The 27,837-nt window shown below is 42.0% G+C and overlaps 1 protein-coding gene across 1 annotated transcript in view; it reads right to left on the reverse strand.

Annotated features, from left to right (window-relative positions):
- Positions 1 to 25,127, reverse strand: part of arl5a (ADP-ribosylation factor-like 5A) — a 35,897-nt gene extending 10,770 nt beyond the window's left edge. The window contains exons 1-3 of the mRNA XM_048534360.2: positions 25,031 to 25,127; positions 17,750 to 17,810; positions 5,837 to 5,984 (exon numbers count right to left, since the gene is read on the reverse strand). Of these exons, the coding sequence (XP_048390317.1) occupies positions 5,837 to 5,984; positions 17,750 to 17,810; positions 25,031 to 25,076 (255 nt within the window). The 5' untranslated portion in view covers positions 25,077 to 25,127. The remainder of the gene's footprint in view (positions 1 to 5,836; positions 5,985 to 17,749; positions 17,811 to 25,030) is intronic.
- Positions 25,128 to 27,837: the final 2,710 nt, after the last annotated feature.

Here is a 27,837-nt window from a genome sequence, read left to right on the forward strand (position 1 = left end):
CTTCCAATTTCCAAAGCCTTTCCCCGTTTAGAAAATAAGTCTATGCCTCTGTATTTCTGATCAAAATGTACAACCTTACACTTTGCCACATTGTATTCCACCTGTCATTTTTTTGCCTACTTACCTAGCATATCCAAGTCCTTCTGCAGCCACACTGCTTCCTTAACACTGCTTGTCCTTACATACAATACCCTGTCCTACACTGACTGCCTCCCAACCACCTTCTCATAGATGTCCCCTTGTCAGCTGTGCATGTAGTGTGACCCTTTCCATACTCTCTGTCCTATTACTTATTTGGGAAATTCTGGGGAAAACACTTGAAGCTGTTTCATTTGTAAATGTTCATGGGAATTAGATTCCTAATGATGATAGCAGATTCTTCACAGGTGAAGATGGCAGAAAAGGTCTGTGTTAGTTGTCATGTTTGAGCCCTTGTTCATGCCTTTAGCTCTGGATCAATAGGTCTGGGTTCACGTATAGAGGCACGTAATAACCGCTGAACAGGTTGGTTAGAACGCACGACAATCTGTGCTGAAGGGCACAAATGGGTGGGATCTTAGATGGAATACCATCAGTGACTGAAGAAATCTGTAGAACCAGAACCATTTGGGGTAAATTAAACTGGATTTGAAGGAGGATGAGAAATTATGTCTTTGTAAGGGTTGCTGTGGTGCAGTGGTAGCGTTCCTACCTCTGAATCAGAAAGCTTGGGTTCAAGTCATCAACGATTCCAATGTGAGTTCGGGAGGTATACAAAGAACAATACAGCACAGGAACAGGCCCTTTAGCTCTCCAAGCCTGCACCGACACATTTTACTCTTTAATATTAAAACTGTCTACACTTACAGGATCTGATCCCTCTATTCTCTTCCTATTCACGTACTCGTCCAAGTGGTTCTTGAATGCTGCAATTGTGTCCACTTCCTCCACCACCTCTGGCAACGTGTTCCAGGCTCTCTACTGTGTGTGAAAAACTTGCCTTGTACATCTCTTTTAAACTCCTATCTCCCCCTCACACCTTGAACCAGTGTCCTCTAGTACCCCTCCACCTCGGGAAAAAGCCTCATACTTTCCACTCTATCCATGCCATTCACAATCTTATAAAAACTTTTATCAGGCCACCCCTCAACCTCCTGCACTAGAGTGAAAACAAACCAAGTCTATCCAACCTTTCATCATAGGTAAAATCCCCCATACCAGGCAACATCCTGGCAAGCCTTTTTTGTATCCTCTCAAAAACATCCATATCCTTCTGGTAGTATGGTGACCAGAATGGTATGCAATATTCTAAGTGCGGCCTAACTGAAGTTCTACAGAATTGCAACGTAAACTTGTCTATCCTTATATTCAATATCCCCTCCAATAAATGCCAACGTGCCATAGGCATTTTTTACTACCTTCTCTACCTGCACTGTCACCTACAGTGATATGTGGATCTGCACACCCAGGTCTCTTTGTAAAAAATCAATTCTCCGAAGCGTTTCGCCATTCACTGAATAATTTCCACCTGCACGTGACCTTCCAAAATGCATCACCTCACTTGTCCAAATGAAACTCCATCTGCCATTTTTCTGCCCATGCCTCCAAATGATCTATATCCTGCTGTATCCTCTGACAATCCTCCTCACTATCCGCAACTGCACCAGTCTTTCTATCATTTCCAAACTTACTAATTAGACCAGCAACGTTTTCCTTGAACACCAGAGGTCCCAGCACTGCTCACTGTGGAACACCGCTAGTCGCAATCCTCCATTCCAAAAAGCATCCTTCCTCAGCTACCATCTGTTTCCTAATAACTAAGCCAGTTCTGTAACCACCTTGCCAGTTCACCCATGATACGATGTGACTCCACCTTTTTTACCCATCTAGCATGAGGAACCGTGTCAAAGGCCTTACTGAAGTCTATGTAGACAGCATCAACCACTTTTCCCTCAATCATCTTTATCACCTCCACAAAATAACTCTATCAAGTTAGTGAAGCACAACCTCCATCACACAAAACCATGCTATCTATTGCTAATAAGTCCATTTGCTTCCAAATGGGTACAGATCTTGTCCCCAAGAATCTTTTCCAATAATTTCCCTACTAACGACACGTGGCTCTCAGGCCTTAATTTCCAGGATTATTATCTTGGTTCCCCCTAAACAATGGGACATCGTCAGCTATTCTCCAGTCCTCTGGGACTTCACCTGTGGCCAAAGAGGATACAAAGATGTTTGACAATGTTCCAACAATTTGTTCCCTTGCTTCCCTCAATATTCTGGGGTCGATCCCATCAGGACCGGGGACTCCTCTACCATAACACATTTTAACACACACAACACCTTTTTCTTTTTAGTAGCAACTTACCCTAGAAACTCAACACTCCCTTCCCCGAGACCATCCTCAGCCAATTCCTTCTCTTTGGTGAATACCAACACAAGTAATTTATTCAGGACCTCACCTGCCTCTTCTGGCTCCACACAGATTCCCTCCTTTGTCCTTGAGTGAGCCAATCCTTTTTCTGGCTACCCTCTTGCTTTATATACATGTAGAGGAAGTCTTGGGATATTCCTTAATCCTGTGTGCTAACAACTTTTCATGATCTCTTTTAGCCCTTCTAATGCCTTGTTTAAGTATTTTCCTACTTTCATTATGCACCTCAAGGGTTTTGTGAGTTCCCACCCATCTCGACTTTGCATATGCTTCCTTCCTCTTTTTGATCTATGTCATAATATCCCTGGTCATCCAAGGGTCACATAACTTGCCATACTTATCCTTCATTCTCATATGAACGTGCCACTCCTAAACTCTTAACTGCTGTTAGAAATATTTCCACCTTCAAACAGCCGCGTCGAATCAACATTCTCCAGTTCCTGCCTAATATTGTTGTAGTTTGCCTTCCCCCAATTTAACACCTTCACTCAAGGACTGCTACTATTCCTGTTCATGAGTATCTTAAAACTCACAGTATTATGGTCACTACTCCTGAAATGCTCCCCCACTGAAACTTCACTCACGTGGTCGGACTCATTTCCCAAAACCAGGTCCAGTCTAACCCCTTCCCTGGTTGGGCTGTTTACATGTTGTGTCAAGAAACCCTCCTGAATGGCCTTTACAAATTCTGCCCCATTCAAGTCCCGAGCACAAAGTGAGTCCCAGTCAATATAGGCGAAGTTGAAATCACCCACCACAATGACCCTGCTGTTTTTACATCTTTCCAAAATCTCTCTACATTGGGAGGTCTGTATTATAACCCCAGCATTGAGATTGCACCTTTCTTATTTCTGAGTTCCATGGTATTGTTAGTAAGTTTGCAGATGACACCAAAATTTGTGGTCTTGTGAACAGTGAAAAAGATTATCTCAGAGTAAATGGGACACTGATCAGACGGGCCAATCGGCCAGTGAGAGGCAAATGGAGTTTATGTGAGATATTGCAGTTTAATAAGGCAAACCAGGACAGTGCTTATATACTTAATTGTAGGACCCCAGGGACTGTTGTCAAACAAAGAGATTTTGGACTGCAGGTGCATAGTTTCTTGAAAGTGGAGTCACAGGTAGACTGGATGGTGACGGCAGCATTTGGGATGCTTACCATCATTGTTCAAAACATCGAGTATAAGAGTTGGGATGTCATGTTGCAGCTGCACAGGACATTGGTGAAGCCACTCTTGGAGTACTACGTACAATTCTGGTCACCTTTCTATAGGAATGTTGTTGTTAATCTTGAGAGGACGCAGAAAAGATTTACAAGAATGTTGCAGGGACTGGAGGGGTTGAACTGCAGGGAGAGGCTGAATAAAATCACAGAAACCCTACAGTGTGGAAATAGGCCAATCAGTCCAACAAGTCCACACCACCTCTCTGAACAGCATCCCACTCAGACCCTTTTCCCTGAAACCCTGCATCTCCCATGGCTAGGCTGCAGCTTTTGTTTTCCCCCGGAGCGTCTGAGGGGTGACCTATAGGGGTTTGCAAAATCATGAGGGGCATGGACAGAGTGAACAGCCAAGGTCTTTTTCCCAAGGTAGGGAATTCCAAAACTAGAGGACAACAAAGGACCTGAGGCACAATGTTTGCACACAGAAGGTGGTGCATGTTTGGAATCAGCTGCTGGCAGAAGTGGCAGAGGTGGTTACAATTACAACACTTAAAAGACATCTGGGTGGGTATGTGAATGGGACGGGTCTAAGAGGGATATGGGCCAAATACTAACAAATGGGACTAGGTCTGATTGGAATGTCTGGGCAGCATGGATGAGTTGGTCTGAAGGATCTGTTTCTGTGCGATGTAACTATGACTCTAGATGTCATACTTGCCCTAAACGTCTGTCCCAATATGTCTAATGTTTTTGTTAAATAGCTTATTGACTTAAATTCTCCCCATTACTTTATAAGGACAGAAAGGGGCTAAAGCGAACAGAAATAGGTAGAGTGAAAAGAAATTGAGAGATATTTAAAACAAACTTGATTGTAACGGTTCAGAGCAGGGATTGGTAGATATTTGACAAAGATTTGATCACACACTGACATTTTGGAAAAAATTCAGGAAAACAGATGAAGCAAATATTAGGTGAAGTGAATAAAAACTCATTCTTTTAAGACCCACTCCAACTATGAATGGAAGATGAAAGCATATATGCCTTCACTTCGGTAAATTGGACAAAACTGACCACACAACTCTATATGTGGTCTCATCAAAGCCCTATATAAGTGCACCAAGATTCCCTTACTGTTATACTCCAGTCCCGTTACACAAAAACTACCATGACAATTGCCTGCCTAATTCCTTGTTGTACCTGTGTGTTAACTTTTGTGTTTCACGTACAGCATATCCAAATCAGTTTGCCTACTGACTTGTGCACATCTTTTACCTTTCTCTTAAAAATAAAATTTGCACTGCTTGTTTACAGACACCAAAGTGGACTATTCAAAATTTTCCCACATTCAACTACCTGTCACATTCATGCCCATTCATTTAACCTGTGTGTACTCCTTTGTACTCCGAGATGTGTTTCTCCATCTAGCTTTGTTAGAAAATCTGGATGTGAGATTGCTCGCTGAGCTGGAAGTTTAGTTTTCAGACATTTCGTCACCATTCTAGGTAACATCATCAGTGAGCCTCCGATGAAGCGCTGGTGTTATGTCCCGCTTTCTATTTATCTGTGTAGGTTTCCTTGGGTTGGTGATGTCATTTCCTGGGTTGGTGATGTCCAACCCAAGGAAACCCAAACAGATAAATAGAAAGCGGGACATAACACCAGCGCTTCATCGGAGGCTCACTGATGATGTTACCTAGAATGGTGACGAAACGTCTGAAAACTAACCTTCCAGCTCAGCGAGCAAACTCACATCCAGAAACTCAACCTGAGCTACAAATCTTCTCAAAACTCGCTTTGTTAGAAAATGTAAAACAAAGGAAGCAAATCAAACTAAGAGATCTGTATAATTTGGAAAGCAAGCCTGATCAAGAAGAAAATGGTAATTAATGTGCAACAGTGCACAATAAACACAACCTGTAAATGTTTCCAAGATACCAAATAGGACAGATAATGCAAGCATGAGATGTGGGTGACGCATTGGGTAAAATATGAAATCAAAAGTACAGTGTAAGGAAACAACACATAGATAGATGGAACTTGCCATGCTTAACTGTAGAGAAAGATTTAAGTAAGATAGCTTCTCCATATTAGCAGGACACAGTGGATTAGTAATGGCTTCATTATGTTAAAAAGTTTTATCTAATCTTAATACACAACTATGATAAAGTTCATAGAATATTCACAGAATATCAGACTAAATTCGAGATTGATCAAGGTTGATATTTCTTTTAAAAGTCCCAAATTGAATCTCACCTCTGTATTAGTATAATAGGTGTTCCACGATGAACGCAATGACTCCTGACCTCCGATATCCCACATCAGGAAGTGTGTATTATTCACTACTATCTCTTCTACGTTGCTGCCTATTGTAGGTGATGTGTGTACAACTTCATTCATGGAGCTGGAAGGAAAAATACACTATGACAAATAAGCAAGAAACCTGACAATATTTAAAGTCAGAAGTGTGATGGGTGATACTGTCCATTTGCCTGGATGGGTGCAGCTCCAAAAACATTCAAGAAGCTTGATACCATCCAGGACAAAGCAGCCTGCTTGATTGGAACCACATCCACAAGCATCCAATCCTTCCACCACCGATGCTCAGCAGCACTAGTGTGTAATATCTACAAGATGCACTGCAGAAATTCACCAAAGACTCTTAGACAGTACCTTCAAACCCATGAAATAACAAGGTGTAGAGGTGGATGAGCACAGTAGGCCAAGCAGCATCAGAGAAGCAGGAAAGTTGATGTTTCAGGTCTAGACCCTTCTTCAGAAATGGGGGAGGGGAAGGGGATTTTGAAATAAATAGGAGAGACGGGGGAGGCGGATAGAAGATGGATAAAGGAGAAGATAGGTGGAGAGGATACTGATAGGTCAAAAGAAGTGGGGGTGGAGCCAGTAAAGGTGAGCATTGATGGGAAGTTAGGGAGGGCATTGGTCGGCCCAGGGAGGACAAACAGGTCAAGGGGATGGGATGTGGCGAGGAGGTGGGGCTGGGGCTTGAGGTGGGAGGACGGGATAGGTGGGAGGAAGGACGGGTTAGGGAGGCAGGGACAAGCCGGGCTAGTTTTGGGATGTGGTTGGGGGAGGGGAGATTTTGAAGCTTGTGAAGTCCACATTGATACCATTGGGATGCAGGGTTCCCGAGCGAAATATGAAGTGTGCTGTTCCTGCAACCTTCGGGTGGCATCATTGTGGCCGTGCAGGAGACGTAGGATAGACATGTTGTCTGAGAAGCGGGAGGGGGAACTGAAATGGTTCATGACTGGGAGATGCAGTTGTTTGTTGCGAACCGAGCGTAGGTGTTTCGCAAATCAGTCCCCAAGACTCCACTTGGTTTCTCCAATGTACAAGAGGCCACACCTGGCCACCCCTCAACCTCCTGCACTAGAGTGAAGACAAACCAAGTCTATCCAACCTTTCATTATAGGTAAAATGCCCATGCCAGGTAACATCCTGGCAAGTCTGTTTTGTATCCTCTCCAAAACATCCACATCCTTCTGGTCGTATGGTGACCAGAATGGTATGCAATATTCTAAGTGTGGCCTAACTAAAGTTCTGTAAAGCGGTCCCCAATCCTCCACTTGGTTTCACCAATGTACAGGAGGCCACATCTGGAACAGCGGATACAGTATATCACATTAGCAGATATGCAGGTAAACTTCTGCTTGATTGGAAGGTCTCCTTGGGGCTTGGGATGGGGTTGAGGGGGGAGGTGTAGCACTTCCTGCAGTTGCAGGGAAAAGTGCCAGGTGTGGTGGGGCTGGAGGGGAATGTGGAGTGGACAAAGGAGTCATGGAGACAGTGGTCCCTCCGGAAAGCAGATAAGGGTGGGGAGGGAAAAATTTCTTTGGTGGTGGGGTCGGATTGCAGATGGTGTCGGAGGATGAACTACACCTTCAAACCCATGACCACTTCCACCTACTAAGACAAGGGCAGCAGTTACATGGGAACACCACCTCCAGGAAATTCCCCTCACTCACCATCCTGATTTGGAAATATAATCGCTGTTCCTTAATTGTCACTAGGTCAATATCCTGGAATTCCCTCCCTAAGGGAATTGTGGATCAACCTACAGCATGTGGACTGCAGCAGTTCAAGAAGGCAGCTAAGAGCAGGCAATAAATGCTGGCCAGTCAGTGACACTCTCACCCCACAAGTGAAATAAAAAAATTCAGTTTTTTTTGTTTGTTTGCTGGGATGTGATTAGCCCAGCATTTTTAAACCATCCCTAACTGACATGAAGAAGGCAGAGGTGAGCTGCCTTCTTGAACTAAGTCTACAGGGTGTTGATACATCTACAGTGCTGTTACAGAGTTCCAGGATTTCAAACAGGAACCCATGTCCATGAGCAGTTAGGCCTGATAACACCAGAGTTAATTCCAGAGTTAATGTGGGAGTGACTGTCTTGACAACGAGGTAGCATTTGATCAGGTATGGCCACATGTCAATCTAAGTGTTGATGCAGAGGAGGTTGACTAGGATGATAAAATGTGAGGCTGGATGAACACAGCAGGCCAAGCAGCATCTCAGGAGCACAAAAGCTGACGTTTCGGGCCTAGACCCTTCATCAGAGAGGGGGATGGGGTGAGGGTTCTGGAATAAATAGGGAGAGAGGGGGAGGCGGACCGAAGATGGAGAGAAAAGAAGATAGGTGGAGAGAGTGTAGGTGGGGAGGTAGGGAGGGGATAGGTCAGTCCAGGGAAGACGGACAGGTCAAGGAGGTGGGATGAGGTTAGTAGGTAGATGGGGGTGCGGCTTGGGGTGGGAAGAAGGGATGGGTGAGAGGAAGAACCGGTTAGGGAGGCAGAGACAGGTTGGACTGGTTTTGGGATGCAGTGGGGGGAGGGGAAGAGCTGGGCTGGTTGTGTGGTGCAGTGCGGGGAGGGGACGAACTGGGCTGGTTTAGGAATGCAGTTGGGGAAGGGGAGATTTTGAAACTGGTGAAGTCCACATTGATACCATTAGGCTGCAGGGTTCCCAGGCGGAATATGAGTTGCTGTTCCTGCAACTTTCGGGTGGCATCATTGTGGCACTGCAGGAGGCCCATGATGGACATGTCATCTAAAGAATGGGAGGGGGAGTGGAAATGGTTTGCGACTGGGAGGTGCAGTTGTTTGTTGCGAACTGAGCAGAGGTGTTCTGCAAAGCGGTCTCCAAGCCTCCGCTTGGTTTCCCCAATGTAGAGGAAGCCACACCGGGTACAGTGGATGCAGTATACCACATTGGCAGATGTGCAGGTGAACCTCTGCTTAATGTGGAATGTCATCTTGGGGCCTGGGATAGGGGTGAGGGAGGAGGTGTGGGGGCAAGTGTAGCATTTCCTGCGGTTGCAGGGGAAGGTGCCGGGTGTGGTTGGGTTGGAGGGCAGTGTGGAGCGAACAAGGGAGTCACGGAGAGAGTGGTCTCTCCGGAAAGCAGACAGGGGTGGGGATGGAAAAATGTCTTGGGTGGTGGGGTCGGATTGTAGATGGCGGAAGTGTCGGAGGATGATGCGTTGTATCCGAAGGTTGGTGGGGTGGTGTGTGAGAACGAGGGGGATCCTCTTTGGGCGGTTGTCTCTGCCTCCCTAAACTGTTCTTCCTCTCACCCATCCCTTCCTCCCACCCCAAGCTGCACCCCCATCTACCTACTAACCTCATCCCACCTCCTTGACCTGTCCGTCTTCCCTGGACTGACCTATCCCCTCCCTACCTCCCCACCTACACTCTCTCCACCTATCTTCTTTTCTCTCCATCCCCAGTCCGCCTCCCCTCTCTCCCTATTTATTCCAGAACCCTCACCCCATCTCCCTCTCTGATGAAGGGTCTAGGCCCGAAACGTCAGCTTTTGTGCTCCTGAGATGCTGCTTGGCCTGCTGTGGTCATCCAGCCTCACATTTTATCATCTTGGATTCTCCAGCATCTGCAGTTCCCATTATCTCTGATACTAGGTTTACTAGGATGTTGCCTGGTATGGAGGGAAGGTCTTACGAGGAAAGGCTGAGGGACTTGAGGCTGCTTTCATTAGAGAAGAAGAAGGTTGAGAGGTGACTTAATTGAAACATATAAAATAATCAGAGGGTTAGATAGGGTGGATAGGGAGAGCCTTTTTCCTAGGATGGTGATGGCGAGCACGAGGGGGCATAGTTTTAAATTGAGGGGTGAAAGATATAGGACAGATGTCAGAGGTAGTTTCTTTACTCAGAGTAGTAAGGGAATGGAACGCCTTGCCTGCAACAGTAGTAGATTCGCCAACTTTAGGTGCATTTAAGTCATCATTGGATAAGCATATGGACGTACATGGAATAGTGTAGGTTAGATGGGCTTCAGATCGGTATGACAGGTCGCACAACATTGAGGGCCGAAGGGCCCGTACTGTGCTGTAATGTTCTATGTTCTATGTACTGAGGAGCTGTGAACGGTTCTGAACATTATGCAATCAGCAGCAAATTTCACCACTACAGACTTGTGAAGAAGGGAAGGTCACTGAAGAACCAGCTGAGGAATATCTGCAGAGCTGACTGACCTTCAATAACCACAAACATCTTGCTGTGTGCTAGGTATGACTCATTCCCAAATAATAATTCAGCCATCATCGCTTCACATTCAATGGCACTATCAATGCTGAATTTCCCCCATTATCAACAGTGACATCACCATTCACCTGCAATGGAACGCGACTAGCCGTATAAATACTGTTATCCGCAACATCAGGTAAAAGGCTGAGAGTTCTGTGCCAAGTAACTCGCCTCCTGTCCACAATCTTTTATGATGCAAATCAGGGGTGTGATTGAATAAACTCCAACTATATCCAAGGAGCTTGACACCACTCTGGACAAAGTGACCTGCCTGATCCCGTTCCCCAAATCCCATTGACTCCAATGCTGTTTGGACTCCTTTAGCCATACTTGATCAAATGCTACGTCGTTGTCAAGACAGTCACTCCCACATTAACTCTGGAATTTAACCCGTGTGTACATATTTGGACCAAGGTTGCAATGAGATCAAATGCTGAATGGTCCAGGCAGAAACCAAACTGAGAATCAGTGAAATAAAACAATGAACTGCAGACGCTGGAAATCTGAACTATAAATTGAAATTGCTAGAAAAATTCAGCAGGTCTGGCAGCATCTGTGGGAAAGAAGCAGAGTTAATGTTTTGAATCTGGTAACTGATCATGAGTCAGCAGAGTGAAAACATCAACTCTGCTTATTCCTCGCAGATTCTGCCAAAACCTGTTGAGTTTAACCAGTAATTTCTGTTTTTGTTTGAGAATCAGTGAGCAGTTTATTCTTTTGTCACTGCTTTATAGTACTATGGACAATACTTTCAATCATCAATGAAGTGATGGAGTGTGGACTGACAGAGCAGTGATCACTTGGCTTATTTTTGTTCTGCTTTAGTGATCAAGATGTACTGGCAGAACTTCCAAATTGCTGGGTAGAGGTCTGTGTTGTAGTTGTACTAGAATGGCTTAGTCCATGGCGTGCAAGTACTGGAACCTAAGTCATCAGTACTATTGCCGGAATACTCTCAGGATCCTCTTGTAGTATTTCATACCTTCAGCCATTTCTTGAGATCACATGTAGTGAATGAACTGGTTGAAGAGTGATGCTGAGATCCTCAGGAAGCTAACACAGATCATTCACTTGGCCATTCTCGCTTTCATTAATGCCGAGTCAAAATCTGAGTTCAGCCCGCTCCCTGTATTATGGATGATTTAACTCAAGTTGACTGCAGTGGTTTAGGACAATTATTCACCGTTCACCTTTCCCCTTCTCCCAATTCCTCCGCCTCCACCCCCAACATGGAACATTCCACTCCCAGACATCCTCCTATTTCAAAGACCGCAACTTCCCCTCTCCAGTGGTAAAACAATTGCTCTCAACCACATCTCCTGCATTTCCTGTACTTCTGTCCCAAACAAAAAACAACACAGAATCCCCCCAGCCCTCAAATTTCACTCAATAGACAATAGGTGCTGGAGTAGGCCATTCGGCCCTTCGAGCCAGCACCACCATTCATTATGATCATGGCTGATCATCCACACTCACTATCCAGTTCCTGCCTTATCCCCATAACCCTTGATTCCACTATCTTTAAGAGCTCTATCCATATCTTTCTTGAAAGTATCCAGAGACTTGGCCTCCACTGCCTTCTGGGGCAGAGCATTCCATATATCCATCACTCTCTGGGTGAAGAAGTTTTTCTTCAACTCTGTTCTAAATGGCCTACCCCTTATATTTAAACTGCGTCCTCCACCAACCTCTGCATCTCGATGGGCCGAATGTCCGTACTTCCACTCCTATGTCTTATGGTAACATTCTCCCCCACTTCCACCACCTACAATCCGACCCCATGACCAGAAATATTTTGCTCCCCACCCCATCTATCTTTCATAGGGATCGCTCACTCCACAACTCCGTCGTCCACTCCACAATCCCCATTAACCCCACCACACCTGGCACCTTTTCCTGCAACCAAAGGAAGTGCTACACCTACCCCTACACCTCCCCCTCACCTCCATTCAAGATCCGAAGCAAACTTTTCATATCAGACAGGGAGGTTCACCTGTACATCTGCCAACTTGGTCCACTGTATCCGCTGCTCCCGATATGCCTCCTCTACATTGGCAAAAGCAAGCACAGACTTGGGAACCATTTCGTAGAGCATTTGTTGCATATAGAACACAAACGACAATACCTTCTGGTCACCAATCATTTTAACTCCCCCTCCCACTGTCTCGGTGACATGCCCATCCTGGGACCTCCTCCAACACCACAATGACATCACACGCAAACTGGAGGACCAGCAGCTTATATTCTGCCTCGGGGGCCTACAGCCTGATGGCCGAAACATGGAATTCACCAGTTTTAAAATCTACCCCCCTCATCCCATGTCCAACCCGTCCCCGCCTCCATGATCTGAAACAACCTGTCCATCTTCTCTCCCACCTACCCGCCCTACCCATCCCACTGACCAATCCCCACCTGCACTCACCTATTACTATACCACCTACCTTCCCCAACCTCATTCCTCCTCTATTTATCTCCCAGTTCCCTTCCCTCTCCCCATTTCTGAAGGAAGTTCCTGACTCAAAACATCAATTTTCCTGCTCCTTTAATGCTGCCTGGTCTGCTTCCTCCAGCTCCACACTGTGTGGTCGCTGACTCCAGCATCTGCAGTTCTTGCTGACTCTGAAGGATAATAAATGTTGGCAAGTTCAGTGATGATCCATGAACAAATAAAACCCACAAACAGGTGAGGATGGGCTGTGGTTAGCACTTATTATATACACAAATTTGCCAAATCCCAAGATTATTGCCAATTCTTCTTGCAAGACATTTAAAAAAATGTTGTTACATGCATATAAATCTTCCTTCAGACCTACAGAGAGAAGCATGAAAACCTGTCGACCTGTTTCTGCAAAGCGAGACAATCAAAAAATAAGTTGAGTGCAGAAATACATGATCTTTCCCCAATAGTCAGAGTTGACCAAGATCACTTGGCAAGCAATATTATTAACTTCTGGATTATGAAAAATTAATTGAGGTAGTCAGTACTATCATTTACCCTACTGTGCATTTTATACAAGCCTGTACAGCAGAAGTAAAAACATACGAGCTATATTTTCAGGCAAGCTAAAACGTGTTGGCACAACTTCAAGAGTTCAAAGAAAAGATTTTAGCCACTCGTTGTACAAACACACCATTGTGGAAAATGGGCAAATATGACATTACACCAAAACTGACCAGGAGTCATACCTAAAATTTAGTGCCCAATCTAATTTTTTCCTGGGGGCCTGTGTGGAATTCAAAGTAATCTGAGCAGCATAATGATTCCAATGAACCAAATGCATTTTGCAATTTTTTTTCATGCAGTTTAAGTATTATAAGTGTGCATTATTATTTTAGTTTCAGGAATTCTACTTACATACAGCAATTTTTCCAGTGTTAACTATTACATGTGTGCGTTTATATTATTTTACAGTTACAGATCACTATAATCATTAGGTGTTTATGAGTGGTTGAAATGTAATACATGCAAAGTAATACAAGAAAAGAATTGGCAAAGGCGAGAAAGCTTCAGATATTGGAAATTATTTCCCATTCTCTTCAATCATACAGAATTATTTAATCATCAACTCAACTGAAAACTAAGTATTACTACAAAGCTATCAAGCGGAGAAGAAAATAGGCAAGATGAGTACCAGATAAGTATTTCAATCAGCAGCTATATTCATGTCACAGAGAACGCTGGCAAATATTATTCAAACGTCATGGAACGAGAGCACGTTTGCCAAAGATCAAGTAATCCAATCTAACTACGGGCACAGTGGATCTTATTCAACCACGTAAACATTATTGGTGCTATTCTATGAATGCAATAGGCTTATTGCTTTCAATAAAGAGCCCATGACATTTTTCTATCCCAGTCTCACACCCGTCTACCAACATTTCCTTGAACTATTCCATCCTGGGAGACTGATCACTTGCTATCTGGTCAGCAGATTGATCACCTTATTCACTGGCTTAACTAAATAGCCATGGGAGAAGCAACATCTCATTTCATTACTGTTCTTTCTTCCCCCACCCTATTTAAAAAGGAAACCAAAAGCACCCATGAACATGATTAAAAATCAGGAATCCATCAAATTTAAAGTGTAATCCACTACCAGCTCAGCTTGCATTTGTATTCATACACTTCAAATTCAAATTCATCTGGGAAGATGTACAACATTTTATTATTGCTCTTCAAAAAAGCTCTGACAATCAAGTTTTCCTCACTGAAAACCTACTTGGATGCAACTGGGAAACTAGGCACAAACTTGAAATTGAGCAGTTCTTATTTTAATTCCACATGGGATGCAGCTAGGCATTTTTAACCCATCAGTGAGTGCATTCTTGAACCTCAGTGTAAGAACACTCTCAGTCCCATTAGGGAGGGACGTCCAGGATTAGATTGGATTGGATCTTGATCCAGCCATAACAAAGGAACAGCAATACCATTCCATGTCAGGATTCGGGCTTGTGGTGTTCTTATGCATCTGCCAGCCTTGTTTTTCTGGGTGGCAGAGTTCACTGGTTTGAAAGATGGTATCACAGCAGCCTTAGTGAGCTGCCTGCAGTGTATCTTGTAGATGGTACACACTCCTATTAGTGGGCATTGGTAGTGAACAGAGTGGATGATCAAGATAACTACATTATCCTCTATGGCTTCTGCTTGCATAGTTGGAGTTTCACTCATCCAGGCAAGTGGAGAATGTTGGGGAAGAAATTAAAAAGAATGAGGGAAAGAATACATCTGAACTTCAGGAGACACAGATGAATCAGGGTTAGGCAGCGTGGATTTGTTTAGGGAAGGCCACGTTTGGCAAATTTTCTGCAATGTAAGCAGGAATGTTGATGACAGTAACACAGCTATAGTCTATATGGACTACACCATGACATTTTGCAGCGTGGCCCTCCAGTGGAAAGGTACCCAAAATGATCTGGAAAACTAACCAGAACATGCTGTAGCAAATATCACTGCAAATTAAAAACGGCAATGCCAATAACACATGTACAGTAATTTGGAGGCAGAAGTTTTCCATCAGATATACTTTGGTATCATGGATCTTTATCTATTTTTAAATCAAGGTTATCTAATTACTAAACAAAACAATGGAGTTTTAAAATGCAATAGTGTCAATAGTTAGGAATTGACAAATATTTGAAAAGGAGTACAAATATCTAAAGTGAATCAACAGGTACTATATAGCAATCCGGACACAACCATAAACTAAACACCACGACGCATTTGCATTTCAGCTGCAACAATGCAATTGCATTTAATATTGTTGAAATTAATTCATTCACGGTCCATATAAAAATAGCAAATATATCACATTTATTTTGTTGTCTGCACTAGTTTTAGCCAGATCTTTACTAATCAGCATACTTAATGAAATAACCTATTTAAATGATATGAAGCTATGAAAGAAATAAATCCATAATAAGGAGGAGCACAGATTTTACAGGAAAGAAGAATCATTTCTGTAGCCTTTATTCAAGCAGAAATCAGGCCTCAAAAGTTACATCACACATGCCATAAAAAAAAATTTAGAAGGGGCTATTAGCATTCCACTCAAGTCCATGACACCTATTGCTACCTTGAAGCTGCTCCCAACAATGGTCGTGACCCACAATTTGGGAAGCCCTCGGAGTATTTCATGCATGCAAATTGGCATTTAGTTTGGAACTCTGCTTTTGTTTTTGACATTCAGCAGGAAGCATACAAGATGTGACAGAGCAACTGCACTTCTATTTCATTGAGGAGGCGATGGCCTAGTGGTATTATCACTGGATTGTTAATCCAGAGACGCAGATAATGTTTTGGGGACTTGGGTTCAAATCCAGCCATGACAGATGGTAGAATTTGAATGAACTAAATATCTTGAATTAAGAGTCTAATGATGACTGTGAATCCATTGTTGATTGTTAGGAAAACCTGCCTGTTTCACTAACGTCCTTAAGGGAGCAAAGCTGCCTTCCTTACCTGGTCGGCATGTGACTTCAGGCCGAAAGCAATGTGACTGACTCTTAGCTGCCCTCTGGGCAATTACAGATGGGCAATAAATGCTGCCTTGCCACTGCAACATTCATCCCGTGAATGAATTTTTTTTTAAAAACTGACTATTATGATTAAAAGTAATCAACAAAATAGTAAATTTGGATTTAGAAGTGCTTCTTCTATTCTAAACCCCACATTCAATATTTTGTTGATTACTTTTAATCATAATAGTTATTTATATAGAAGTGTGGTTGCTGTATCGCATCCTGTATGCTTCCAGCTGAAGGTCAAATAAAACCCAATCACTTCTATTTCAATAACTATTAATGAGAAAAAGTAATTTAAAAAAAAGTGAATGTGGATTTTTTTTAGTAAAATTGGGCCTGATGATTGGATTGAATGGTATACCAAAAGACAGAATGCAAGTAACTATGTGATGTTCTTGCCATTACAGGAAGTATTAGCAGCAAGGGAACCACAATGTTAGTATCAGAGATAATGGGAACTGCAGATGCTGGAGAATTCCAAGATAATAAAATGTGAGGCTGGATGAACACAGCAGGCCAAGCAGCATAATTCTCTCTGATGAAGGGTCTAGGCCCGAAACGTCAGCTTTTGTGCTCCTGAGATGCTGCTTGGCCTGCTGTGTTCATCCAGCCTCACATTTTATTATCTCACAATGTTAGTGTGTTGGTTCAATTGAGTATACTCTAGCATTAAGATTATTTAAAGACAATAACAGCCAAAGTAACTTTATGCTAATATTCAATAGTTGCAAATATTAATCCATAATCTATAAAATTAACAGCAGGAAATGCTTTTGAAAAGAAATTTGCACATTTTTGCATAAATTCGCAATTCTAAACACACACTGCCCATTAGGGCTATTCTGTTGTAGTCAAAGTGGCAATTACCATTGCATGAATTCAAACCAATTAATGATTAGAATTAACAGTTATTCCACTGATTCAGCAAGCAAAACAGCAGAATGATATTCATCTACTAAAGTCACATGAAATGTGATATTTAGGCCAAAATTCTGGGACATCTTCCCTGCAAAGTGGGCCCTTACACTGTTGTAATAGTATATATCAAAGTTTATGTCTCACAGAAACATTGGACCATTGTTTATATAGAAGTAAAGCTTGGAAAAAATGAATTAAGTAAAAGAAACTGAACATTAAAAAACAATGATAAAAACAGGATGAAGCAAAGAAATACAAAACAAGTGGGCAAACTACCGATATTTGAAAGTGTTTGAAGCACTTACATCTTTAAAATAAGTTTTATAGATAAAGGTTAAGAACCCTAGTCCTGATGACAAGCAGCTTTGAAGTAACGATGTTTTAATATCAACATGCAACAGCTGAAAGTATAGACCACTAACAAAAATACTGAATACTTATTAATGAATCAAATGTGTAAAGTTAGAAACAACTTTTTAAAAACAAAATGCTTAACTGCAGTTTACTTTACCCAAAACATAATCTTTGATATAAAATAGTTTTTGCAGATAACTTTGAAAATTGTGTAACATTAAAATAGGAAAGAACATTATTCACCACATAGTTGCATTTGAAAAAATAATCAAAGATTGAGGTGTTCTCAGTCAGGTTTCCATTATACTTACAATTGGTAAAGAATTGTTGTCTTCCCAGCATTGTCCAAACCAACGATAATTACTTTATGTTCTGAAAGAGAGATGAATCAAAATTCTTTGAAATTCACAAAGACAAAGACATCAACATTACTGTTTCAAAAACCAAAATGAGAAAGGTCAAGTTTTTCAGGAATCGATTAGATATTGGAAATACTTTTAGAAACAAATGGTCTATGGCAGAAAGATACATTGATTAGTCTTACAGGACATTATCAGTGGATACCAATGGATCAGATATAAAGATCCTTTCATTGAAATTGGAACAAAGCTATGTACAATGGTGGCTTATGATCTTTATATGCGAGATCTCTATCCCTTATCCAATTCTCTATCTTTGCAATTGCTACTCTTTTGTGAATGTGTTTGTTTTGCAATGCTTTATCAAAAGCGTTTTTAAAATTGGAGCAACACAAGAAACTCTTTATTGCATTCAACGTGACTAAAGTATCAGTAAATTGCCAGACTTTGAAGAATGTTTTCTACAATATTCTATGCTGAAGAAATTTCATCACAACCACGCAACTACTTCATGACATGACTGCAATAGCTTTGAGGGGAGATCTAAAACAAAATCCAGATTATGGTAGAAGCATGTGCTGTGCAATAGCCCACATGCTATTTATAGCTAACCAAACAGTTATTCACCTCAAAGGTCTGCTGGTTTCTAGTAATCTGGCTTCTGGATAGAAAACTTGAACATCAGTCGCCTCCATGCCAAAACTAAATTGACCACAGTAGACATACACGATCCACATTTCACATGACTGCAGTGTTGTTATCCACTCGGCAGATTTGCAAGACATCCCTGACCTTTTCAACTTTCTATTTAGAAACTCTGCCAATCATTGAACCTTCGCAAAACAAAACACACCAACAAGAACTGTTCAATCAAATATTCCACCCTATTGAGGATGACTCTGGCATATGTTGAACACTTCTTAGCTTGACTGCCACTTCTTGAAAAAAGCCACCATTAACAAGGAAACGGGCAGCACTAGATCAGATGTACCTGCTGAGCTTTTTACACACTATCGCAAAACGCATGTGATGTTGGACATCCCAACAAGTCAACAAAAGTCCTCTTGTTGTCAATGCACTCTTGCGGTGATGCTTCAACTGTGTACGAGCAATGCAGAGTTTGAGAAATTCTACTACAAATGTCTCTGCCCAGATTCGATGAGAGGTCCAGTTTAAAAAAAAATCAATGCTCTGCTCAAAATCGTCTCCTGCAAAATTAACTGGATACTATGCCCAAATGGCTAAAAAGCATTTTTCTATGTCAGGTCCTGCTTTCTTAACACTCAAAATGACAGACAATCCAATAACAGAAGACAGACAGACATCTGGAAGCTCTTCTCGAAGTCCAGCACCACTGACTTTCAGGGGAGGATCTTGTTACTGAATGTTCAAAGCGGTGACTTGAGCATAATGTTGCAATGAATTTTCATTCCAAATGGCTTAACGGTGAGGCAGAGTGATGGCAAATTTCCTTTCCCCTGAAGAACATTAGCAAACCAAATACATTTTCTCAGCAATGTCAGTTGTATAGCACCATCATAGGGATTTGAGTTCAATTCCAAGAGTTATTTATCGAACTAGTGCCCCAACAGCATTAGCCCAGCCCTCTGGATTAGCACACCACTGACATTATCACTATGCACCACAGTCAGTTTCCACTCGCAATATGTTAAATTGACAGGATTTCTTATTAATGACAAGTTGAGCCTCGAGGTGGTACAATGCTTCTTGCAGTAGAACACACTCTCAGTTATGTGTCAGTTTAGATTATGGGCTCAAATCCAGAAGGACAATGAAACCAAACACCTTGAATCAAAAGCAAATTAGATTAATACTCCAAACGTTAGCATTCAATTATTTTATTTTAACCAAAATTTGAAAATTGTAAACTGCCTAAATGTTTGAAAGTTTTTGTTTTAAAAACAAAAACAAGTACTCAACAAACACCACCAAAACTATCTGATTCAAAAAGTTCCCTTAAAGTAGATGCTAGCAGTGACTACAAGACACAACAGCTGTTTTTAGGCCTATTATTCAAGGTGATGCAGTCTTTGTGCAGTGTTCCATTACAGACACGTGCTAGTAACTTTAGAAGAAGAAACTAAATACATCTGTTAGATTGTCTACACCTGTCTATCACAAGCAAGTGTTACTTATCTTCATTTTGAAATTTATTGTCAAAAAAACCAAACAGGTAGATGAGAGTAAACCGGTTGATGTGGTGTATATGGATTTCAGCAAGGCGTTCGATAAGGTTCCCCACAATAGGCTATTGTACAAAATGCGGAGGAATGGAATTGTGGGAGATATAGCAGTTTGGATCGGAAATTGGCCTGCTGAAAGAAGACAGAGGGTGGTAGTTGATGGGAAATGTTCATCCTGGAGACCAGTTACTAGTGGTGTACCGCAAGGGTCGGTGTTGGGTCCACTGCTGTTTGTCATTTTTATAAATGACCTGGATGAGGGTGTAGAAGGATGGGTTAGTAAATTTGCAGACGACACTAAGGTCAGTGGAGTTGTGGATAGTGACGAAGGATGCTGTAGGTTGCAGAGAGACATAGATAAGCTGCAGAGCTGGGCTGAGAGGTGGCAAATGGAGTTTAATGCAGACAAGTGTGAGGTGATGCACTTTGGTAGGAGTAACCAGAAGGCAAAGTACAGGGCTAATGGTAAGATTCTTGGTAGTGTAGATGAGCAGCGAGATCTCGGTGTCCATGTACACAGATCATTGAAAGTTGCCACCCAGGTTGACAGGGCTGTTAAGAAGGCATACAGTGTTTTAGCTTTTATTAATAGAGGGATCGAGTTCTGGAACCAAGAGGTTATGGTGAAGCTGTACAAAACTCTGGTGCGGCCGCACTTGGAATGTTGTGTACAGTTCTGGTCACCGCATTATAAGAAGGATGTGGAAGCTTTGGAAAGGGTGCAGAGGAGATTTACTAGGATGTTGCCTGGTATGGAGGGAAGGTCTTACGAGGAAAGGCTGAGGGACTTGAGGCTGTTTCATTAGACAGAAGAAGGTTGAGAGGTGACTTATTTGAAACATAAAATAATCAGAGAGTTAGATAGGGTGGATGGGGAGAGCCTTTTTCCTAGGATGGTGATGGCAAGCACGAGGGGGCACAGCTTTAAATTGAGGGGTGAAAGATATAGGACAGATGTCAGAGGTAGTTTCTTTACTCCAAGAGTAGTAAGGGAATGGAACGCTTTGCCTGCAACGGTAGTAGATTTGCCAACTTTAGGTACATTTAAGTCATCATTGGACAAGCATATGGACGTACATGGAATAGTGTAGGTTAGATGGGCTTGAGATCAGTGTGACAGGTCGGCACAACATCGAGGGCCGAAGGGCCTGTACTGTGCTGTAATGTTCTATGTTCTATGTTCTAAATCCATTTTTGCCCCATCCCTTTTCCATCCTTAGCTTCTTTTCAGTACTGGCATAACAGACTCAGTGGATGAGGTTATCAGAATAATATAACATATTATATACAATAATAATTGAAGCAGTTATTTCTCATTTGCCCATGATTTGATAGATTTAGACAGGAGGCAAAATTTATCATTTGAAATAATGTGAAATTGATGTTCAAACTGTCCTAACTCAGGGTTAAATTCAACCTAGGATGATGGCATGACATCTAACAGCAGTATGGTAGCTAGATGCAAATCTGAGAACTGAATATTAAAGGTTATTGTTTTAGTACCACTTCTCATTGGTCTCATTTAAGAAAGGATGTAAAACTGGAAACAGTTTGAATAGGCAATATGTCAGTCATGGTTTGAGTCCATTGGAGTTTAGAAGAGCAAGAAGATTGTGGATTAAAACACCAAGATAATGAAGGGTCTTGATAGAGTGGATGTGGAAAGGATGCTTCCTCTTTAAGAAAATTCAAGAACCATGCATCATCAGTTCAAAATAAGGGTCACCCTTTCATTTGAGACAAGGAACATTTTTTTTCCTCCTCAGAGGGCGAAGAGGCCTTGGGATTCTGCTTCTACTGCCTTTTGAGGCAGAGTCTTTTTAAAAGGAGAGATACGAAGATTGCTGATAAGTAATGGGTTGAAAGATTATTGGGGAAAGGTGGTAACATGGAGTAATCGGAGCAGTCAAGATGTTATTGAATGGCAGAGCAGGTTTGAGGGGCTGAGCGGCCCACTCCAGTTCCTAATTCATATTCACACATTCAATGTTCACAGTGCCACTTAGTGGTTTAGCTAGAATAAACCACTGGTCACAACGTGTGCCGGAGCAACTATACCTTGTATAATATATATTGTTGTTCTCCTTCCAACATAAGAAACAATACTTAACATAGTTGGCCACACCATTAAATAACGTAAAGGTTTATACTGTGATAAACAATAATTTGTCAATAGTAGTGCACATCGATTTTTCTTAATGCCTTTAGATGTTCATTTACATCCACCAGCTTTGCTTTTCAAATAAGCAACATACAGCCAACGAAGTTCTCGTCTGCAATTGATAGAATTTGTTTGCTCTTGTTTATGTGTTCAATGCAACTGATATTTATCCATCAGCTTGAAGGAACAGTATCCCAAATAGTAATCTATTTTCACAGACATTTTTAAAGTTACAGGAGATGTTTAGCTGGGAAGAAAAGCGAAGCTCAATTAAGGAGAAATTTGTTCACCCAGAGGATAAGGATAAGCGTGATAAGAATCCAAAACTTGAACAGTAACAGAGTTAGAAACCCTCACCTTTCAAAAATACTTTAGTTAAGAACTTGACGCGTGATCACCACAAGGGCAATGATCAACAACTAGAAAGTAGGATTAGCTTCTTGTCACCTCATACGAAGATAAGGCTGAAATATGCCATTTATCTGATTCAACACCCAATCAGCAATTACTGTCATTTTACATCTTTAACTTGGCAAAACCATAACATGATTAATTCTACTGTGAAGTGCAGCACAAAACCAAAAAGGAAACTGTAACTGTGGCTCAATGTAGTGACACAAGTAGAAAATCTTAAGTGAAAGTTCCTTCATAGCATTTAAGAAATTGAAGAAAATTACCTGTATGTGGGCTTCTAACTCAAAAACAGATCACTGCTGGATTTAAAACCAAATATGTTATTTATGACCTTCTGGAGGAGTTTAGGTCATTCGAGTCTGAACGTGGTGCACTTCATTGCAAGAGTTGATGAGTGAACATGGTTTTGCATAGGGCACAAGTAAAGCAGCGAGAACCTCCACCGCACCCTCCTTGTAAAAAACGTAGCCATCAGGGGAAATAACCCTTCAATTTGAGCTAAATATATTCCCAGACTGCAATATATCTTTTAGTATTAGTTGCACTTTGACATCTACAGCTGTCAGGCTATGACCAACTGCAGTATAATAAACCAGAACTTTAGAAAGGACAATCACTGGCCCTGTATTGCAAAACAGAACTTCTCTTATCTATTTTGCCATATAGGCAAAATTTATTGCAAAGCTTCCATTTTCCCTAAAACTAGCTGCTCATTTCTGACTTTCTGTAGAACTCATTAATGTTAATAGAGAACTCTTCTGACTTTTATTTGGTGTTCCAGTAGAGGTTAAGTTCGATGCTGAAAGCAAAGAAAAAACACCTACCATCTACTTCAGGGAACATGAAAGTACAAATAGCAAAATCACCTTTGATTTCACATAAGGCTAATTGTAACACTGGAATATACTAGCTATTTATCACATCCCAAACTTTTAAAAGAAGCATTTTGACCAAAAGTTTAACTTTTTGAATATCTATACAGTTGGATTCACCATCAAGTAACACTTTTCTCATACTCTTACCAGTGTTAAATCTCAGGCAGAGTGAAAGCAATAACTTACGCATGCGCAAGTTAAATACATTCCATTGTGGTGTGTTTAACTAATATGTTTGAGCATAGACTCAAATTAGGCACAGAATGGTCTACATGTGATTTGTATTGCATTTGAATGATACACATTGATATCTTTCTGATTGTCAGCATTGAGGCTAACAATTAAAAAACAGCTGTTCCAAACAAAATTATGAACAGATGGTGCCCAAATGTCACAACTGAATGTAGCATAGAATCAGATATTCTACATGACATGGAATGAAGTGGGTATTAAAATCAAATGCAAAAGGAAACAAAAACTGGACATACATAGGCTAAGCAAAGTCTAATAATATTTTATACCTGTGGTCCTTCCTCAGAAATCAAATATATTTCACATGAACAATTAAAAGGGGGAAGGATTGCAAGAAAGCTAAAAGGAAACTATTTGGAAGGTCTTCAGTGGAGATCTGCAGTGGCAAGCAAAAAAATTATAATGACTTAGTTTACCCTGTCATTCTTCTATAAAAGTGAGTAGCTGAATAGCCAAACAGAAAGAGAAAGTAATAAAATCAACCTGTGATAATGGGAACTGCAGATGCTGGAGAATCCAAGATAATAAAATGTGAGGCTGGCCTGCTGTGTTCATCCAGCCTCACATTTTATTATCTATAATAAAATCAACCTGATTAATTTCAGCCCCACCATTTAAGTCAGACCAAAGGTAACTAAATAGAAACAGACTGAATATGTCAGATACAAGTGAAGCTCAATGGATCTGAAATTAAGTAAATCAAATATTATGAGACAGATTTTTGCCCAGAAATGTTTAATAAACAGATTCAGAATGAAGGGGCATCTATTTAAGGGTGAGATGAGGATAGATTTCTTCTCTCAGACGGTTTAAGAATCTTTAAAACACCTTGCCACAGAGAGCTACTGGGGCAGAGTCCTTGTCTATAGTCAAGGTTCAGATAAATAGACTCTCGATCATTAAGGATATCAAGGGTTACGGGTAAAGGGCAGGAAAGTGGATTTTTGAAATGTTGGATTAGCCATGATCCTCGAGAATGCTAGAGCAGGGTCGAGGGGCCAAACGGTCCACCCCTGCTCCTAATTCAAAAAACTGTTTTAAAGTTGAGGCTCGTTTTTGAAATAAATAACTGGTTAGTGATAGGAATGCGATTAAGTGATACAAAACTGATGGGACTCATATTTAAGGCAATGAATGAATCACGTTTAGCAATGAATGGGGACTGTATACAACCGATCTCTCTCTGAAGTTGTTATCGGGAATGTGTGGGTTAAGTGCACTACAAGTGAGAAGCTGTGGAAAACCAAAGTATGCAATGAAAGGCACAAGTTAGCAGTGAGACATTCTCAATCAGTCTCCCGGGCAGATTACCAGATCTGGGCCCCACCTTGGTGGTTGAAGAGTCTCCAAAGTTTAGTGAAAATGATTCCCATTCTCCAGGCAGGCAGGGCCTGTAGCAACGGTCTCACCAGCGACAAGACCGGGGCCTCACCAGCGACAAGACCGGGGCCTCCTGCCCAGGTGCCCGGCTACAACAACAACAGATGCAGCGGAGGTTGGTATTTACAGTCCCGGACTCTGGCCTCTCGCCTATGTTTTCGGTTTAAGCAGCAAAAACAAAAATACCAGACCGCTTGTCTGGTTTCCGAAATCTCTTTCCTAATAGCAACCGCCCGCCAGCAACGTTTGTCTCGAAGCAAATGCCATCGCCACCAGCTTTCACGTTCCGTCTCATCCGCCAGCGCAAAGCGCTGGAGGACCCCAACTGCACATGCGCTCCGAGCCCGTACGCTCACAAACAAATGCGCCTGCGCGACCTGCCAGCCTTTTTTCCCCTTCACCTCATCACCACATACTGCGCCTGCGCCGGCGGCCGGTTCTTCGTACACTCACGGCATTGAGGCCGAAGAATATGCAAGCGCTTTCTGCCGCGTTTTCGCTGACGACCAGCTTCGCAGATACTGCGCCTGCGTACTAGCTCACCCTCTCGCGCAGCCGCTGACGTTGCAGGCTTAATCTACGCCAGCGTGCTGAAGGACGTAGCACATTGGGCGTGGTTGCGGTTGAGCGAAGCTTTGCATTCACTGCATATGTTTGCGCTGTGCAATTTTGAGTCAGTTATCAAGTCGCCCATGGTATTCAATTGGATATAGAACCATAAAAGGAACAGGAATGGGCCATTCAGCTCCATGGGCTCCATACAGCGTGGAGGAACACAGCAGGTCAGGCAGCATCAAAGGAGGTGGAGAGTCCGGCGTCCTTCTCCTCTGATGCTGCTTGACCTGCTGTGTTCCTCCAGCGCCGCACTGAATTTATTCCGATTCCAGCATCTGCAGTTCTTGCTATGTTCTAGCCCCTTGAGCTACTTGGCTATTCAATAGACTCACAGCTGATCCCACATTCCTAATTTCCACTTTCCTACACTTTTACCCCTCACCCACGATTCCCTGACTGATCACGAATCAATATGGCAAAGAGTTCCGAAGACTCATAACCACCCTTTGAGAAAAGAAATTTCTTCTGTTGTCAGTATTAAATTGGAGCTCTTTAATGCTAGGGCTAAGGAAATTGCCTCTGCTGTGGATCTCTTTCGCTGGGAGGCAAATTGCAAGGAATTGGGGCATGCTGGGAGGCTAGAGTTGATGAGGGCTATAGCCAGCCTCTCGAAGCACTTCGTGATCATGGACGTCACAGCCACTCAGCATTAAGGCATGTGTTTTCTTTGGTGCTGGGATGATGGTGGTCTTTTTGAAGCAGTTGAGGACTTCAGATTGCAGCTAGGAGAGGTTGAAGATGTCAGTAAATTCCTCTGCCAGCTGGTCTTATGAATTAATTGTTTGGTATCTTGTTGAATGCTTTCTGGAAGTCCAAGTACAATACATCTAAATCTGATGCACGTCCTCAAAAGGCTGTAATAAATTAGTCAGACACGGTTTCCTTTACATGAAGCCACGTGGTGTTTGCTTAGGTTATGATTTTCCAAAATTTCTGCTGTTAGTTGCTTAATAATTGATTCCAATACTTTTTCAACAATACATTTTGAACAGAGGTGTCATACAGGCAGACTTCCAATCTTCTAGTAATCATGCAGAATCAAAGGATATCTTCATAATTAGAAACAGAAGGCTTGTGCAGAAAACAGAGTTAACCATAAGTCCAGTAACTTTTCCAGAACTAGAGGCAACTAGGAAACTTTGTTGATGGGGATGGGGATGGGGATGGTGGGGGTGGGTGGAGAAGGAATGAGAGGATGGATAGAGACAGAGCCCAGAGAGAAAAAGGACAGGCAGACAAAAGAGTTGTCGATGGTAAGCCATGGATAAGGAGGTGATAACGCAGACTGTGAGTAGTTGAAAATAGGTTGACTATACTGAAAAACAACCCATTTCATGACAGGACATGGTGTTATGGCAGTAAGTTAAACATATGGAAGGATATATTCATGCTCTTGATTTGTTAAACTTTCAGGTGAGTCACAGGCTTGCTGCAGTGCACCAGCCAGGCTCAACACAAGCTGGAGGAACAATTCTTCATCTTCTGCTTAGGTACCTTACAGCTTTCATAATCATTACAGTCCAGGAGGACAAGGGTACATTGTTAGAAAGCAGAGGTTGACCCTCTCCTCTGAGAACTAAAACTGAAACAACCAAGGTGGACCACCTCATCCTATAATCTGTAAAAGGGGTGTGAAAAGTGCCGTAACCTGCTTTTCAGCAAATTCTAGTGGTTAAATAAAATAAATGCTTGACATTCGTTTTACAATTAACAAGTAACAATTAATTTACCTAGCTCTAACAGTGAGCAAATTAACTAAACTATTAACAAACCGAATAAAGTCATTCTAACTACTAACTATTCCCAAATAGAGCAAGATTCTAATGCTTTGCTGTTCCAATAAATACAACTCCCGCTTATATAAAATAAAAATTAATCTCTTGATATCACTGCCAGGTTATGTCTTCCAGAATCTTCTGTGTCTTCTAAGTTTTTCTAAAGAAGTGTCCAGACCCGAAACATCAGCTTTTCTACTCCTCTGATGCTGCTTGGCCTGCTGTGTTCATCCAGCTCTACACCTTTTTATCTCAGATTCTCCGGCTTTGGCAGTTCTGAAAAAATGTTTTTTTTCTCCTTTCAAACCTTAGCTCCATTATGTTAATAGACCCATGACCTATTAATTCATAATTACACATTTTA

Source organism: Stegostoma tigrinum, chromosome 7 (assembly GCF_030684315.1).
Source record: "Stegostoma tigrinum isolate sSteTig4 chromosome 7, sSteTig4.hap1, whole genome shotgun sequence".
Taxonomy (NCBI): Eukaryota; Metazoa; Chordata; class Chondrichthyes; order Orectolobiformes; family Stegostomatidae; genus Stegostoma; species Stegostoma tigrinum.